Genomic DNA, 18,203 nt, shown 5'->3' with positions numbered 1-18,203 from the left:
TAAACTATTAATGGCATAATTTCGAAAAAAAAAAAACAAACTATTTCGCGCCACAAGCAAATTAAATTTTATAAAATACATACTATATACTGAAATTAGCTCTTAATTATTCCATGGCGTTGTAAAAGATTAAACAATATTTCATTATTATTAAAAAATAATTCGATGTAAAAAAGGTGACAAAAAAAAATAACAAAAAAAAGTAAGACAGTTTTTCGACTTGGTGTTTTATTTTTCAATACTTACAGCTATTGTTCAATTTAAATTTAATTAAATTCAAATAATTTGAATTCAAGTAGAACGTAAGCTTTTCTTTAAGACATAAAATATTGCCACATTTATATCTTAAATATATCTTGCAATGTAATCAAAAACTACATTAATTACAGAAATTTACAATTATAAGATGGCATAAAGAAAACAAAGGAAAATAGAATCAAAAAGTAGAAGAAGAGAAGATTGCCTCTAAATAAAAATAAACATGATTGTATTGAGCCAATTGAATCTCGTATAATTTCTCGCATTAAAAATTAATCAGCTAAAATTGGTATACATTATAAGTGATCGTTGATAAATTAAAAGCTTTACTAATAATAAAATATGTATTAAAAAGTTTTACAAAAAGCTCTATTGGAATAGCGCTGTAAAAATCAAGTTTCGGTTTGAAGCTGCGGTGTCCGAGTGGTTAAGGAGATGGACTTGAAATCCATTGGGTTCTGCCCGCACAGGTTCGAATCCTGTCCGCAGCGCATTCATTTTTTTTTTAATTTTTTACAAAATTTTTATTAATTAGAAACGATTTTAAAATGTAAAATAAATTTAAAATTTATTTTATAAAGTAAAGAAAATAAGGATAATACAGATATTAAAATCATGCAATTCTTTTGGTTTTCGAAATCTTAATTTTTGGTGAATAAATAATTTATGTACATATTGTATTTTTTCTATGTACGCGAATTAAATTGAAATATGTATATAGGTACATTTGATTATTTCATTAAATATTTATAACTTTTTAAGGTACTTTTATGTTTTTGCTGAAATTGCTCTTAAATTTTTTTATAAAGTAAATTTTGGTATATTACAATTATGTTGCGTGTTTGAAAACATGTATAACAATTTTTTCTTCATATAATTAAATGGTAACTTTGACATTCAAATTTTTGTGCTGCGGTGTCCGAGTGGTTAAGGAGATGGACTTGAAATCCATTGGGTTCTACCCGCACAGGTTCGAATCCTGTCCGCAGCGAATTTTTTTTTACTTTTTTTTTATAAAATTTATATTAATTTTATATACGAATAACCAGAACATGAAAATAGAAAAACAATTTATATATATACTTGCACGTAGATTGAATTTGAAAAAAAAAAACCAATTTTGAAAAACATGAGGCATTGTTATCTTTGCAAAGCTATTCAATTATTTATTGAAATTTTTTTACTTGCTCAACACCGAATGACATTGGCTTTTTTTTAATAAATATTTCGAATTAAATTAATAGTTGTGTATGTAATTTTAATACTTATATTTATTGAAAAATCTTAAAAATAATTTTTTTAAAATTCATAAGTAAAATATTACTCAAATAAAAAAAAAACAAAAATCAACAAATTTACAAACTTATAAAAAGTACATATCTGTCAGAAATGTCATAGTTGCCAGAAAATTTTACCCTTTGTGCCTCTTGTATGGATTTGTAGAAAAATGAGTGTCAAAAGAGCAAAATGCAATAATATAACTGTTACCAGACGTGAATAATTTAATTTTCATAAATCATCTAAAATTTATGTATTAAATCAAAACTACTGTATATTTCATAAAAACTATTATAAATAGGCTTAAAATTATTAATTATTAGAAATATAAGTTTTTACCATAGTTTTTACACTACTAAAGTCATAATTTTTCTTTATAAGATATATTTTAAATTTTAGAAAATGTAAACTATTTTGTATGTTTTCAATATAATCATAAACTCTCAAATCAAATATACGATAATTTTTTACATTGTAATTTTATTTTTCTCCAGATTTTTCCAAGATTTTCTTTAATTAAGAGAAAAATTATAATTTTAATATTTGTGCATATTTTTTGCTTACACATTTCTGTCTTGAAGGTTTTATAATACATTATAATGAATTACTCATCTTTGAAAGAACTGCGAAAACAAGTTAAATTTGAATTTCAATCAAAAATTATTTAGTTTTTGACAGATTGTGATCAATTTAACATTTTATTTGACGTTGTCAAAAAATAACTCCGTTATTTCTAATAAAGTTATTTTTAATATAGCCTCTTAGACTCCATTGTTTATTATAATTTAGTTAAGATTTTTTAAATATTTATCCTATTATTAATATTATTTATAAAATTGTAGTTATTACACATTGGGTTCCCCGAAAAAACAGCAGATACAGTTTTACCGATGGTCACACCGATTAAAAATGGCAGCCCTCAACAATTACCCAGCAGACTTTTGTAAATATTTTTAGAGTATTTTTCAAAAAGGCGGTTACTGGTTTGATAAAAAATTTACAGTGGCTCTCGTCAGTTCAGTAATATTTTTTGTTTTTATTAAATATTGTATTGTTTCAAGTATCAGAAAAAAAATTATATTAAAGGAAATTTAATTGATATAACATTGAATTTTGAAAATATTTCATTAATTGTGTCTGTTTTACTTAAATAAACAACAACTAAAAATTTTGGAATCCATCAGCTTTTTCCATATTGCTGTACATACTTTGTTTTTGTGACAATTTATTGTACGTGCCTCACATAGTCATTCAAAAATATTAAAGTAGCATTATATTGAAATGGATTTTGAAAATGCAAAAGAAAATATTCAGCCATTGGCTAGCGGAAGAAATGCAAGTATTTTAACAAGTTCTCTAACGTATCATTCTGAATTACAAAAACAGCGTGAAATTTTGGAAAATGCAATTCATAACTATGAAGGAGAAGATCCCTTGGAACCATGGTACGAGTATATACTATGGGTTGAACAAAGTTATCCAAGTGGAGGCAATGAAAGCGGTTTGAAAAAGTTATTATTAAAGTGCTTAACTACGTTTGAAGATGATAAAAAATACTACCAGGATAGACGTCTGATTAGGATTTTCATTAAATATGTAAATATACTGAATTTAACTTTTTTATAAAAAATGAACTTTAACTTTTTTTTAACATACATTTCATAGATTGATACAGAAGAAAACCCTGTTGAACTTTATCAGGAATTGTTCAATTCAGGTATAGGCACCATGATTGCAGATTTATATATATGTTGGGCTTATTACTATGATCTTGTGGGGAATTTTCATAAAGCTGACAGTATATTTAGAAAAGGAATAGAAGTGAAAGCTCAACCTTACGAGGAACTTGAACAAGCTTATAAACATTTCGGTTTCACTATGTCTCAACGTATACTTCACCAAGATGAAACGTCGAAAGAGGAAATGATGACTTCAATAAGAGAAAGAAGGCATGCTTTAACTTCTTTAAGACCACATAAGAAAAAAGTAGGAAGTATTCGGACAGGAAGTGCTGTCAAGAGTTCAAACCCAGGGAAAATCAAGGTATAAACTTGTTTTGTTTTTCTTTTTTATTTGTATTTTCACATAAAATTTCACATACTTATTCTAGTTTAGCTAGTTTAAAATTTATATTTATATTTTTTTTTTTTTATAATTGATCAAATTTGACAATTAAAATGGATAAACATTTTTAGATTAATGACAAAAACGAATCTTTTGCAAATAATCGAAATGCTAGAATCCAAATTTTTGAGGATCAAAATATTAATCCTAATTTACCCCTTAATCCACCAGAAATAGAAGAGCATCATATTCCTGTAGTAAAAAATATAATTGATAGTGTAAGGAAGAAGGAAAATTTAAAAGAACCTGGTCCATGGACGAAGGGATTGAAAAAACGAGGTCATTTATTTGACCATGCAAAAAGTCAAGAACATGAAATAGGATTTACGATACTTGAAGATGATAAAGAAAGTGAAGGCGAAAATTCAAGAAAACTTTCTTCTAAAAAGCCTCAAGTTGCAACTCCGTTTACTGAAAATTACGAGGATAACTTTTCAAAAGGTATACAACTGCCCAAAAATTTTGCCAAACAAAACTATCCACAAGGAATTTGGAAAGTAGAAATTATAGCAGATAATGAAGTTCTTCCTGGTACTTTTCCCCAATATAACAAGTTATTTCATTATCCGAAACCTGATATTGAGTTTTCAACTGAGGAGATTTTAGCTTATAAATGGTTTTTAAAACATGGAGTTCAAAATAAATTTACAGAAATGAGTGCGAGTTACTTTGGTAATGAAATAAATGTTGGTATTCGAATGTTCAAAAATTTTCCAAAGACAAACCTACCGGATAAGCATTCTAATTTTAAACTGTCACAGTTTAAACTAGAAAATTCGCAAAGTTCTAAGTTACTGGTTAATATTGGCGAAGTATATTATGAGGTGGAAAATGGATTAGTTCAAAGAGAAAAGCAATTTGAAGAAATATTATATGAGAAGATTAAGTCTGGAAAACGTAAAATCAAATTTAATGCAAATGAAACTATAATGGTTGAAGAAGGAATGGATGAAACACAATGCTTTACTAACATCGTTGGTAGAACAAGTATATTCCCCTCAAGAAAATCGATGGCTCCATTTCCTACAGAAAGGAAAACGGTTGAAAATTTTTACATAATGTTTAATTTTTTAATTTTAAATAAATATCTTTCAGATATTTAAACCTTGGCCATGTGTTCAAGAAGAAAATCCAAATCATTTAGCTGCAGATCCAATCTCACCAGAAATACAAACAGGAGAAACACAAAATTTCACACCTGATAACATGTCGTTTGCGGCTTCAGCAAATTTACCATTTCCTAAAATATTTAAAAATCTGGTTCCTTTAGATTTTAATGCAAAAACTTCCAATGAGCCATCAACTTCTAAATCTCACATTTCTAATATTGAAATGGCGTCTAACAGCTTTGCACCAAATAATATTTCGTCACAAAAAGGAGAAGCACAAAACTTTGTATCTGATAACATTTCATTTGCGGCACCAACAAACCTACAATTTCCTAAAATTTTTAAAAATGTCACAGATTCTAATATGAAGGGGCCTTCAACTTCCAATTTCCATGTATCTAATGTTGAAATGGAACCAAGTGTCGCAGTTAACAATTGTCCAGAAGTAAATTTCAATTTTCCATCAGCACAATTGCAAGAACAACAAGTATTTAAGCCGCCATTTAAAATTTGCGAGATGCAAGAAAAAAGTCCGGTAAATAATTCCGTCTTAAATAATGAAAACGACGTAAAAGAAGCAGCCAGTACGGAAAATAAAAATATGGATAATTTTGTGATTTATGAAGATCCCGACGGAAGTTTTAAATTTAAACAACCCCGTCCGATTAAACTAAAACCTCAAGTACCAGCAGTGGAAGAAGAAACCGAAGAATGTATTAATACCAAAACACCACAAATGGGAGTTTTTGCTGTTGATGAAACATTTTCCACTCAAAATTTTAATTTGTTCGTAAGAGCCCAACCAGCTAGTACTCCAATTGGGAAGAAGTATACTACCCATATTAAAGAACAAATAAATGAAAAAGTAGAAAATTGCATAAAACAAAAAACTATTGATGAAATTGAAAAAAATGGAGTTAAATCACCAGATGTAATTGATAACTTCAATGAAGAAAAGCAAAAATCAAATTATGAAAGCAATAAATTAAGTTTTCCTCTTCTTTCCAAAGAACTTCAGTGTACATCCAGTACAAATATTGCTTTGAGTACAGTTTTAAACACATCACCACAATATAATGCAGATCCACAACCTTATAAACAACTCTCAACTATAATGGAAATGTCCGAACCAAATACATTGGCTATTGGCAGCACAAAATCTTCTGTTGATACACCAGGAACCTTATCATGCGATCCTGAAATAATAAAATCTGTAGACATAAAAAGTATTTCAAATGATGCAAATAAAACAAATAAATCATTGCATAGCACATATATAGGGAATCCAAAAATATTTGAAACTGTTTCTAACACAAAACTTTCTGAAGGTGTGCAGAAAACTAGTTTGGTTATTGATGATAATTCTTTTAGAGAAATAAATAAAAATAATGAAACTAAAACCAAAATAACATCTGTAGAAGAAGAAAATATAAAATATAAAGATCAACAAAAAAATTTAGAAAAAATTGCAACGAATACAGATAACGTTGAAAAATTTGGTAAAGAAGGTGGAAATTTTGGTATTAATCCCAAAACAGGTAAGAAACATTTGCAGTTGATTTGGTTAAAATTTGTAACAACATTTTAATGTTTAGGAGAATGTATACAAATCAATGATGCAAGTCAATGCTTTAATATGAAGTCTATACAAATATTTGAGGAAAAAACTGAAACGGTTCCCAAAATGATACTTAAGAAATCTAGAGAAGGAACTCCTCAAAAAGATTTATACGATTATTTTGCAAAAACTCCTGAAAGAAAGGCACAAGCATATAAAGTCCAAGATTTCAATAATTCTTTAACATTTTCAAAATTAAATGATCTTACGTTACCTAAATGCCCAGAAAACATCAAGTTTTCACCAAAAGATTCCCCAGCTCCTAAAATTGCAAAGTTTTCTTTTAGCAAAGGCAATAGTGAAAAATCATCAAATAAATTTTCTTGTGTAGAAAAAAGTTTTGTCTCAGAAACTTATTCTGTAGCAAAATCAAATTATCAAGAAGATCAAGTTTCAGATCAACTTCAAAATGACCTCTATAACTATTTTGTAAAAACACCTGAAAGAAAAGGACAAACTGCCGCAATATCGAAAACAATTGAAATTAATGATTCCTTGACATTTGCAAAATTAAATGACTTGACGTTACCTAAATGTCCTGATATTAATAAATGCTTACCAAAAACTTCCCCAACTCCTAAATTAGTGAATTCACTAGTTGTTGAAGAGAAATACGTAACTCCTGTGTTTGACTTTGCTCAAAAACAAAACTATCCAAGACAACAACCAATTTTACCTAATTTTAGCGATTTAACTTTACCTAAGTTAGCCGATAAAGAGTCAAATTCCTTCGCTGAAAATAAAAGCAGGATTAAAACCGAACGTGAAATTGTATCGCAAACGTCAAACAAATCTATTCATGATACTAAACCCATAGGTATGATTTAAATTCGTAAAGTATTTTTAAATAATTGAAAAATTATAGCTAATTGACCCAAAATTTCAGATCAGATTTCCCTGAAAACACACCCAGATATACACGAATTAAGCTTACATATTAAAGAAGAAATTATAGAAACATCACCGAATCAAAAATTAGGATATGAAGAAATGCATGCTTTTTCACTAAGTGAGCACTGCTCAGGTACACAAATACCTCCTAATCATGAAAAAATTGAAAAAAAAATTAGAGGTGTGGAAGATATCGCATGCAAAGAAATGAGTTCTTTAAAAATAACTGAAAAGGATAATGATTGCAATATCCAACGAGCTTCTAATATGTGTGATAAAGAAGAAAATTATTTGGGTCGCAGTATATATACGAAATCTATAGAATCTTGTAATACACAAAAACACGCTTGGACTGATGGAGATGAAAGTGATCCAGTATCTGATTTCGTACATTTTAATCCAGAAAATCTAGATCAAACAAATATTATGATCAAAGACAAATTTTTAGATATCAATGTTAATCCGTTTTCTTCGGAGTTAACTACAGCTTTCCTTGAAAGTATAGAATTTACCAATCATATTCAGCAATTAGATTCATGCGAATTGAAAGGTAAAATAAATAAGCTTAATGCAGGTAATGATATTGCTATAAAAAACAAAAAGTTCACTGTTTGCAAAATGATTGGGGAAGGAACGTTTGGTACTATTTATAGGTAATTAAACAATATTAGTAAAAAATATTTAATGTTTCTATACAAATATTTTTGCAGCGCAAAAGAAAAATACTCTGGAAAAATGTTTGCTTTGAAACAGGAAAAACCTGCTAATTTGTGGGAATATTATGTTTGTCTTGAATTGAGGAGTCGTGTGGAAAATGTTGACATGGTAAATAGTATTTAAGAAAAACAAAACAGAACAAAAGTAAAAGGAAATTTAATATTTTAGCTTCCGGCGTTTATGAATATCGAATATGCTCTGATTGGAAATAATGCTAGCATTTATGTTTCTCAATTATCACCGTATGGGTCACTTATAGCAGTTTGCAATACTTACAAACGAAAAACAAATAAAAATTTGGACGAATATGTTGTAATGATATTAACTGATCAAATTCTTCAAATTATTGATCATTTACATGCCTTAAAAATTATTCATGCAGATATAAAACCAGATAATTTCTTATTAATGACAAAGTAAATTTTAATTTTTCGTAATAATTAAAATTTCCACTTAATATTTATAATTTTTGTATTTTAGACTCTCTTACCCAAAAAATGAATTAGCTGTACAATTAATAGATTTTGGTGTTTCAATTGATATGGAATTATTTCCAAAAAAACAAACATTTATGTATACACATGAAAAAGATGATTTTAAATGTATTGAAATGCGTGAAGGACGCCCTTGGACATATCAAACAGATTTATATGGTGTTGCTGGAATAATACATGTACTATTATATGGCAAATATATGGATGTTCATAAAAATTTATGTGGAATATGGGCACCAAAACAACGTTTCCCAAGATATTTAAAAAAAGATATTTGGGGTCCAATATTTCAAAATTTATTAAATATACCCGATTGTGAATTAATGCCTAATTTACAAACTTTTCGTGCAGCAATTGGTGAAGCATTATTTGATAAAGAAAAATATGTTATTGAAAAAGTTAATGATTTTAATTTATATATGAGTAATTAATATTTAAAGTAAACCTATTATATTACAATATTTAATTTTATTCAATTTAGATGTATCGTATTTTAAAATTAAGCAAATGTTTCGTTGGAAAAACAAAAATATGTATATGGATTTCCTAACATATATTCATATATATATATATATGTAAATGTGTTTGAAAATTAAATACTTTCACTATTGTATATGCACAAAATAAATTTATAGTTTTAAAATTTTTATATACCACATTTTATATTTATACATATATATTACTAACATTCAAAAGCATGTATTCTAAAAATAGAAATGAAAATTTTTGGTAGAAATAAAAAAATTTTCAATACGTATCGTACATACTTTGTTTATATAAATACATTCTTATAATATAATATGTGTGTATGTTTAATTTAAAAAATGTAATTTCCTTTTTCTTTGTTTTTATGGTCGTTTTTTTTTTTTTTTTTGGTAAGCAAGATGCATTCAATTTCTATTCTACTATTTTTTATTATTATTATTATTATTATTTGCATATTCATACAATTATTGTGTATATCAAATACGAGTATTATGTATATATGTTATATATTATAAATATATTGTATGTATATATATATAAATGGCTCTACATAACATCTACATCACTTTGTTTTTCCTATTCATTGCATTTTTTTTTTTTACTTCCACTTTTATTGTAAATAGAAAAAATGTACAATAATATTTTATAAAAAAATTTTTAATATATTATGCTATATGTATGTTGGTGTATTATAAAGAAAACTATCTATATATATATGTATTATATTTATATATGTAAAATCATATTTTTTGTATTATAATAACATAGTTGCTTTTTTACCATTGCAAAATAAAAAAAAAAAGCAATGAAAAAACAATCTATTCATATTTCTATATTTAATGTTTCTCTACATATTTTTTTTTTTTGTCGCAACAATAAAAGAAGTAAAAAGGATTACAAGAGGGACATACATATAGAGTAGAATACTAAAAATTAAAATGAAGAACAAAATATAATATAACATAAGAATGTAGCAAAAAAAAAAAAAAAAAATCATTTAATATGTGATTATAATTTGCACTGTTATAGAATAGCTGCTAAAGAATCCATTCTCTAAATATGAAATCTAAGTCATATATGTACCTACTTTTTAATCTTACTTTTGAGAGAATATTTACACATTAATGTGAATATTAATTATTGTACGTAAATATATATGAACTTGCATATATTTGAAAGTTTCATATTTTTATTAAAATATATGTATGTACTCTTACCCGTCCACTTGTAAACATACATAGTTTTTATATATTTTGCATTACAAGCAGGCCATTTACCATTTTTTTTTATATTTTCACTCTTTATTTTTATTGTTTTTTTTTTTTTTTTTTTTAAACTTTTTTCAGAAAATTTTCATTTCATTTTAGTTTTTACTTTTATTTTCTGTTCTTATATTTTTCTTTTTCACAGAATTCAGGACAAAAGGGAAAAGTTTTGTATATTAGGGTCGTCATTGACGTCATAAAATAAGGGGGTACCTACATACAATACATTAATATATAGTAATATATTACGTATACAAATAACATTGCCGTGTGTTTTGTTCTAAATAAAATTTCAAAAAAAAAAAAAATAAACTAGAAAACGAAACGAAAACAATGAGTACATGAAAGAAAAAAAAGAGAGAAATAAAAATGAAAAATAGTGAAAAATGAAAATGATAAAAATACACCGACTAAAATATTTTATGTATGTAGTTAGGTACATAATATCGTAAACATAAAATATACATATATGTAGATATTTATTTGTATACACGATTTATAATTCTAATGTGCGAATGTACAACGTAGCACATGTACCTTAGTATATAAGAATATTTTAACCAGATATAATAGAGATGTATAAAATATTAAGGTATTTTCTATGTTAACGATATATATTAAATACACACACATACAGCAATGAGAAAATGTATTTGTCTATTTGTATAAAAATTTTATTTTATAATGTACATATCAATACACATGTATTTTTGTATGCATTTTATGAGAAATTCTTTTGCAGTTTCTATGCAAAACAAAATGTTGAAAGGATATTCTTACCCCTAAAAGTATGCATAATGTGCAATTTAAATTTTGCAGATTATTTAATTTTTTTTTTTTTTTGTGTTTTTATAAAACTTGTATGCATTTAATATGTAATTATTATTGTATGCTTAAATATTCTATACTAATTCATATATATATATACATATATGTACATTATATAATACATATATAAATTGTGTACTAGAGAAAAATACAATACCATTGTGCTTAGGTTACTTTTTTATACTCTTTTTCCTTAAAATTTCAATATATTTGAAAAAAAAAAACAAATATTATAGAGAAATATTGAAGCATGTGCTATGAAATAAAATATCGGTAAAAATTTGGATATAAGAATTTTTTTTTTTTTTGAAAGAATTGCCAAACGTTTTATTATTATTTATAAAATGCTATTCTTTTGTTTTTTATTCATAAAAAGGAATATTTGTGTAGTATTCAAATTTTACTTAAAAATTAGATTGTTTTTTTTTAAGATATAATACATAACACATTCTAAGTGTTATAATCTGTTATACAAAATTACCGAAAAAAAAAACTATTACGATTTCAAGAACCCGGCATCAATAATTAATGAAATAGATTTATTGCTTGTGGCATGTGATAGACCATAAATATATTTCTTAAATTTTATTAAATAAGATTTTAATTTTTAAGATTTGAGGCAATCTGGTAAGATTATCAAAATATTCACACATGTTATTTCACAAAATTTTTTTTTTTTATTTCGTAAAATGCTGTTACATTACAAAAGGTTACGATTAACGAACAGTGAAACTACGTAAATATCATAATATTCGTGTATTATAGATACTCGTAACTTTCTCATTCTCTTACTCACTCATAAAATTCTAATACATTTATGTGATTTCTCAAAATTCTCTTTTTTGATTTTGGCATAGAAAGAAAAAATTAATAACAGTAGTAAAGGTAGAATTTGTATACATATTTTGTTTCTGTAAAGAAAAATACTTGTGTGTATAGTAAAATATTATATGTAAAATTTAAAATCCTGCGCATAAATTAAATTTTTCCTATTGATTTTCTTATTAATATATATCTATGTATATGCATGAATATATATATATATATATATATAGATAGATGGTGAACATCTTCTTTGTTTACATTTTATATTTTTTGGTTTTATTTTTTTGCAAAAATAAAAATTGTACTAGATTTTTAAGGTAATTTTATTCTTATAAGTTTTATTACGGTATAATAAATTTCATTCTTAGTTCATGTAATTGAAAATTAAAGCCATATGGGGCTTGATTAATTTAAGCTTTTGTTTGAAAAAATCCAGAGTTAAAAATGATTTTTAAATAAAATCTTAAATGGCGGCTGAAAAATATTTGATTGAATAATTTAATTAAAATTAATTTATAAAATTTGAAATGATTACATTATGCAATTAGCATTAAAAAATTAAAAAAATCCTCTTTTTTTTTCAGTATCCTTTAGTTGTTTTGAATAATTTTTTAAAAAATTTCCTTGCTTTGAAAGTAAAATTAATATTGTTCTTGCCAAATTTTCTTGTTATTTTTTTTTTTTATTTTTATTTGCTTACTATTGGTTCCAATCGGTTGTGTTTTTTTTTTTTAACTAGATAATACCGTTGATATAATTCACATAAAGTATATACATTTACAAATACATATATATATTTAATAAAACGATAATATGCTAATATATGATATATAAACATTTTAACCATATTATGTAAAGAGAAAAAGAAATGTACAGACATTAGGGCTCCATAAAATTAAATTACGATATTATACATAATTATTCTATTTATGTGTACCTATGTACATTCTACATGTATGTAGATACCTTTATATTATAAGGTGGACATTTGAGGTTGATAATTATTGTACTTTCTATCTTTTTAACTTACAATATATAGAATATCCTAAAGGTTTAACTTTAATATTAAAGTGAAATGTTAAATCTCTATAGGTATATAGGTAAATATATAGGTAAATACAAAATTTTATTGTATAACAGATACAGATATGTACTCGTAGTTGATATTCAAAAGTATACTTTTAATATATATATATAGATGGGAATGGAGATTTTCTACGAAAACGAACGTATCTTTTATTAGTGTAGCGTATAACAAGTAATGTATTTAAAGTTATATAGAGACCATTTGAAATAATCTAGTTTCAAAAAATTTTTATAATGTACTACTTAATTATTTTAAAATTAAATTATTTTTAAGTGGAATTTCTGTTTACAAAGTGTTTTCATAATTGTCAAATCCAAAAACCCAATATCAACTTTCTATACTTAATGTAAATTTTTTTTTTTTGAATAATTTGCTTAGAAATATACTGTTAGAATGCTTGATGGTGTATAACACTATGAATTTTGTAGATGTTTAAAAACTCGATTTGCAAAAAGTAAATTGTTTTACAAAACAAATGAATTACTTTTTTCTTTATAAAACACTATTTTATATTTATACATAAAATTACATTACAAATTTTTTAATGAGAAATATTATAACTCTCAAATATTATAACAATATATTATAGTGGTTAAAATTAAGATTAAATTTAAAAAATATGCTTTGATGTATACGTATATGTAGACGTTTAGTTTAAAAACTGATATACAATCAATTATACATAACAATTATTATAACATTTTCTACCACGCATAAGAAATTATTAAATTATTTTTAAAATTTCTACAAGATTGTATAGAAATGTACTATAACAGGACAAAATTATAATAATATTTCCAATACGAAAATCCAATTTAAAATAAACATATTGAGATAATAATTTATAAAAATAATAAAAACCAATATTTAAAATATTTGCATAATTATAGGCTTCATAGAAAAGAACAATATCAAAATAACAATGCATAAATTTATTTTACCTTCATTATTCGTTTTAATTATTCACAATAGTGTAGAAGACTTAATTCAGAATCCTTAATTCATTTTAATTACATATTCACAATAGTATAAATAAGACTTAATTCAGAATCTTTTATTCATTTTAATTATTCACAATGGTATACAAAGATTTAATTCAGTATCCTTTATTCGTTTTAATTATTCACAATAGTGAATAAGACTCAATTCAGTGTAGTTATTTTGTTCAAAAATTATTTTTTTTTATTAAATTTAAAAAAAAAGGTTTCTGGTAATTATATATTATATCTATAATTATTTCCATGTACATACATATGTGTATATACAAAACAAAAATGCATTAATATATTTAAATATAGAGAAGTTCATATAGGTTATATATAAGTTGTTTTGTTAAACAATTTTAGTATTATAAGAATATGAAAATTTCCATATATCTATATATATATATACATATATAAATTTACATACTATATACAATTTAAATCTGGTTAGACATAATGACGCTTTAAATTTTTTTTATTGAAAATATAAAAGGGAAATTTTAATTTAATTTTCCCACATATCAAAATATAATTTTTTGTTTTTCTTATTTTTTTTTTTTATTACATTCTTCTAATAAATTCTAGTCCTTAAAAAAGTAAATTAAAACAAAACTACCTGTATACAAAAAAATATGATAAAAATATATCGTATGCGAAAAATTTAATATCAAGGATATTTTCTCTCTTTGGTTCTCTCTCTCTCTCTCTCAATTTCATTTTTTCAAATCTGTTTTTCTAAATTTTATTATCTTATCTCTTTTGTTTTTTGATTTGTTTTTTATATACAAGTTATTTATATATAACAGTTTACTTCTGCGGAAAATATATATCTACAATTAAGTATATTATATGAGTATGTACCTTCATTTAAATTCCTATATATAAGAATATTAAAAATTGCATATGTATTTATTTATTTTTATACAGGTTAAGTTAGGTATATGTACTCTTATTATATTGTTATGTGTATGTATATGTATTTATATATGCAATTCTATTATATTGAATTGAATTGAAGGAAAAAAAAATTTCTACTTTCATAACATCTGTTTAGTTTTCCAGTAACGGTTTGGTAAAGTACGTGGTTTGAAAATTTGTTTGTCGGAAAATTGTTTTAATTTTTTTTTTTTTTTTGGTATAAATTATTCTCAGAAATATTGAAAATTTCTTATTTAATTGAGAAATTGTTATTTAATAAGAAAAATAAGAAATTTTTCTCCAATTCATTTCGATTCATTTAGAATAAGATTAAACAAAAAGTATATAACAAAAATTATTATTTAGTGAAAATTTTTTAATTGTATTTCAATATAATTTTATTTTTGTATATTAAAATTTAAAATTAATATTTTTAAATATTTATAATATATAGCTTATATATTTATCTATATGTATGTATAACAGTTTTTTTTTATATATTCATGGTCAAAAATTTTATTTTGAGAAAAATTTCAAAAAATTTTAAATTTTATTTTAAAACAAAAAAAAAATTCAATATAAAAAATCTATAAAGATACGATATTATAAACTAAATTGTTATTATAATATTTATAATACACACAACATAATAATAAATGAGTTAATTTTAGTGTAAACATTTAATTATATATATATATATTTTGTGACAAAAATTTACATATATATATATTGTTGTTGTATATTATATACAAAAGTATACAAAAAGAAAATCATATATTAAAGAAAAAAATAATGCAACACAATAGTACAAGAAATTTAAATAATATTATATTAGAAATATGTGCATAATCTAAAGAAAATGATTTAAAAAAATATCGAAATAAAAATTAAATTTGAAATTTTAATTAAAAAAATATAAAATTTTTTAATAATAAATAAATTATTCAAAATTTTTAATTGATATCGTAAATATTTTCTTTATCTAACATTTAAACAAGAAGAAACCTTATATAAAGAGATGCAATTCTGTTGTAATAAGCAAAAAAATGTGTTTAAATTTAGTTTGATGGTATTTTTATCACACATATTTACGCGTCATTTATTTCTAAAGTTATAGATAATAGTTAGGAAACGGTAAAATTTCTCTTATTGTATTTAAACTAGCAAATTTAATTCAATTTTCATGAACTACGTAATTTTCTGCCATATAGTGAATTTCTTTAAAGATTTGGAAAATTTAAATTTTACGATAAGAAAGATATTTATACAATTTTACGATATTAGTTTTGCTTACGATATAATTTCGGTTACGATATTCGTTTTGGTTACGATATAGTTTCGGTTACGATATTAGTTTTGGTTACGATATAGTTTTGATTACAATATAGTTTTGATATGAATTAAAAAAAATCCGACGGGTATGTCGAATTGTATGTAAATGTGATATCAAATAATTATTGTGACATGATTTGAAAGTGAAGCATTCATAGTGTGTCTTATTCTGAATATCGAATCACTAAATGTTAGTGATAATTATCGGAAAATGTTTGATATTATCATTATAAACAGAAACCAATTCATATAAATGATTTGTATCGATAATAAAGTTTTGGAAACTTTTACCATATATTATATCACTATCACTTAATGATTCGATACTTAGAATAAGACCCAATATTTCAGAAAAAACACATTCAATTAAAAACAGAGAAAATTCCAATATATTTTAATATAAAAAAAAAAGAAATTATCATTAATATAAATTCGATTTGAAGCGTGATTGAGGTTTCGGTATGAAGCGTGATACGAGATTTTAGGAATCAAAATTGTATTATCGTGCACTATTAAGTATTACATTTATTATTATACAATTATATAAATAATTATAATTAATAAAATTTTCTATATGAATTTTATTAATTCGTTTATTTAACATTTTATATATAGTGAATTAATTCTTCTATTATACATGAATAAACTAGTAATATTAATGATAATTATAATTTCAAAAATTTTTCATTTATTAAAATAGTATAACAGTTACATAAAAAAAAAAAAAAACAAGTAAAATCAAATGAGTATGTTTAATTGTTTATTTAGAAAATTGATGCATTCGACCTAATTCTTTTTTTCCTTCTTTACTATTTTATATTTTTTTTTAAATAAATACAAGTACACAATTTACGTATATTTTACGTATACCGTGCAATTTATCTATATTGTGAAAATTTTCGCCTTCAATTTTGTTATTCTTTTTAATTTTTTTATTATTTTTGTTCTTAATTTTCCTATACTATTTTAATTAGTTTTTAAAATTTCTGCTGAATTTGTTTATTTGGTTTTGTTTTTTATTATTTTATTATTTTCAATGCCGTTTTTATACTGCGCTCGGCAATTGGAGAAAATTTTATTTTAGATATTTTTTTTTTTTTATTTTTTATTTAAAAAATAATTTTAAAAGTGCAAAATAGAAAGAAAAATTAAATTGAGAGAGATGAAAATCAATTGTTTATGAAAATGAAGAGAAAATATTGTTATTTACCTTATACCTTTTCCTATTATAATGAGAAAAATAGAGAATAATTAAAAATAAAAAATCCGCTCTCTTTGTATACATACAATAAATATTTGAATTTGAGTAAAATTGCTTAATTTCATTTCGGAATTTACTAATACAAATAAAAATTCGTATTCGTTTGTTTATATATGAAAAAAGAAAATAATCAAAATAAATATATAGTGTTTGTGTGTATGTATAATATACATGTATAGAATGGGTTTAAAATGAAAATATCCTTTTTTTTTTCATTTCTATATTTGTATATAATAAAAGGATGCTGCAAAATGAGAGTAATTTGTATATTCCTCACGTGCAGTCAGTCAGTTATTCGGAATTTATTTTAGATATTGTAGAAAAATTTCTTTGAAAATAGTTTCTACTTCTTGTTTAACAACTTAAAAACGGAAAATATAACTGAGAAAAAAAAAAAAAGAAGTGTGGAAATTTTTTAAATATTTTGAAAAAAAAAAAACAAAGTAAAAGGAAAAATTTACAATTCTAAAATTCTTGTGTTTTCAATAATTTTTTTTAAGTAAATCACTGTGTATTTTTAAATAAATTTTTTAAATTAGAATGTGCTAAAAATAAAAATGTAAACAATAATGTAAAATTAGACAGACGATATTTTAGAATTATGCTTTTCGTTTTTGCTTATTTTATTCATAATATTATTGTCCTTTGTTATAATCTGAACGATATAGAAAGAATTAACGAAATTTTCTAAATTTTAATATAATCGAAAAAAGAAATATGAAAATTTTA

General features: G+C 23.6%; 1 protein-coding gene and 2 non-coding genes across 3 annotated transcripts; all 3 read left to right on the top strand.

Annotated features, from left to right (window-relative positions):
* Positions 1-667: 667 nt before the first annotated feature.
* On the top strand, positions 668-749 carry Trnas-uga (transfer RNA serine (anticodon UGA)). Its single transcript has one exon. It is a non-coding gene; the product is annotated as a tRNA-Ser (tRNA).
* Positions 750-1,167: 418 nt separating this feature from the next.
* Positions 1,168-1,249, top strand: Trnas-uga (transfer RNA serine (anticodon UGA)). The gene has a single exon. It is a non-coding gene; the product is annotated as a tRNA-Ser (tRNA).
* Positions 1,250-2,560: 1,311 nt separating this feature from the next.
* LOC129613385 (uncharacterized) lies at positions 2,561-8,988 on the top strand. Its single transcript, XM_055527422.1, has 9 exons — positions 2,561-3,132; positions 3,202-3,579; positions 3,732-4,700; positions 4,756-6,307; positions 6,365-7,204; positions 7,274-7,931; positions 7,989-8,103; positions 8,164-8,411; positions 8,476-8,988. Exons 1-9 carry the CDS (start codon positions 2,818-2,820, stop codon positions 8,918-8,920), a joined length of 5,520 nt encoding a protein of 1,839 aa, XP_055383397.1. The 5' UTR covers positions 2,561-2,817; the 3' UTR covers positions 8,921-8,988.
* Positions 8,989-18,203: the final 9,215 nt, after the last annotated feature.

Source organism: Condylostylus longicornis, unplaced genomic scaffold (genome assembly GCF_029603195.1).
Source record: "Condylostylus longicornis isolate FDR11 unplaced genomic scaffold, ASM2960319v2 ptg000083l, whole genome shotgun sequence".
Lineage (NCBI taxonomy): Eukaryota > Metazoa > Arthropoda > Insecta > Diptera > Dolichopodidae > Condylostylus > Condylostylus longicornis.
The sequence above is the reverse complement of the archived record's forward strand: the minus strand, read 5'-3'. Positions and strand labels throughout refer to the sequence as shown.

Coding starts and splice junctions, on each gene's coding strand:
- LOC129613385 (XM_055527422.1), top strand. CDS start 2,818: ATGGATTTTGAAAATGCAAAAGAAAATATTCAGCCATTGGCTAGCGGA. Junction 7,205..7,273: donor TCATGATACTAAACCCATAG/GTATGATTTAAA, acceptor CCAAAATTTCAG/ATCAGATTTCCCTGAAAACA. Junction 8,104..8,163: donor GTGTGGAAAATGTTGACATG/GTAAATAGTATT, acceptor TTAATATTTTAG/CTTCCGGCGTTTATGAATAT.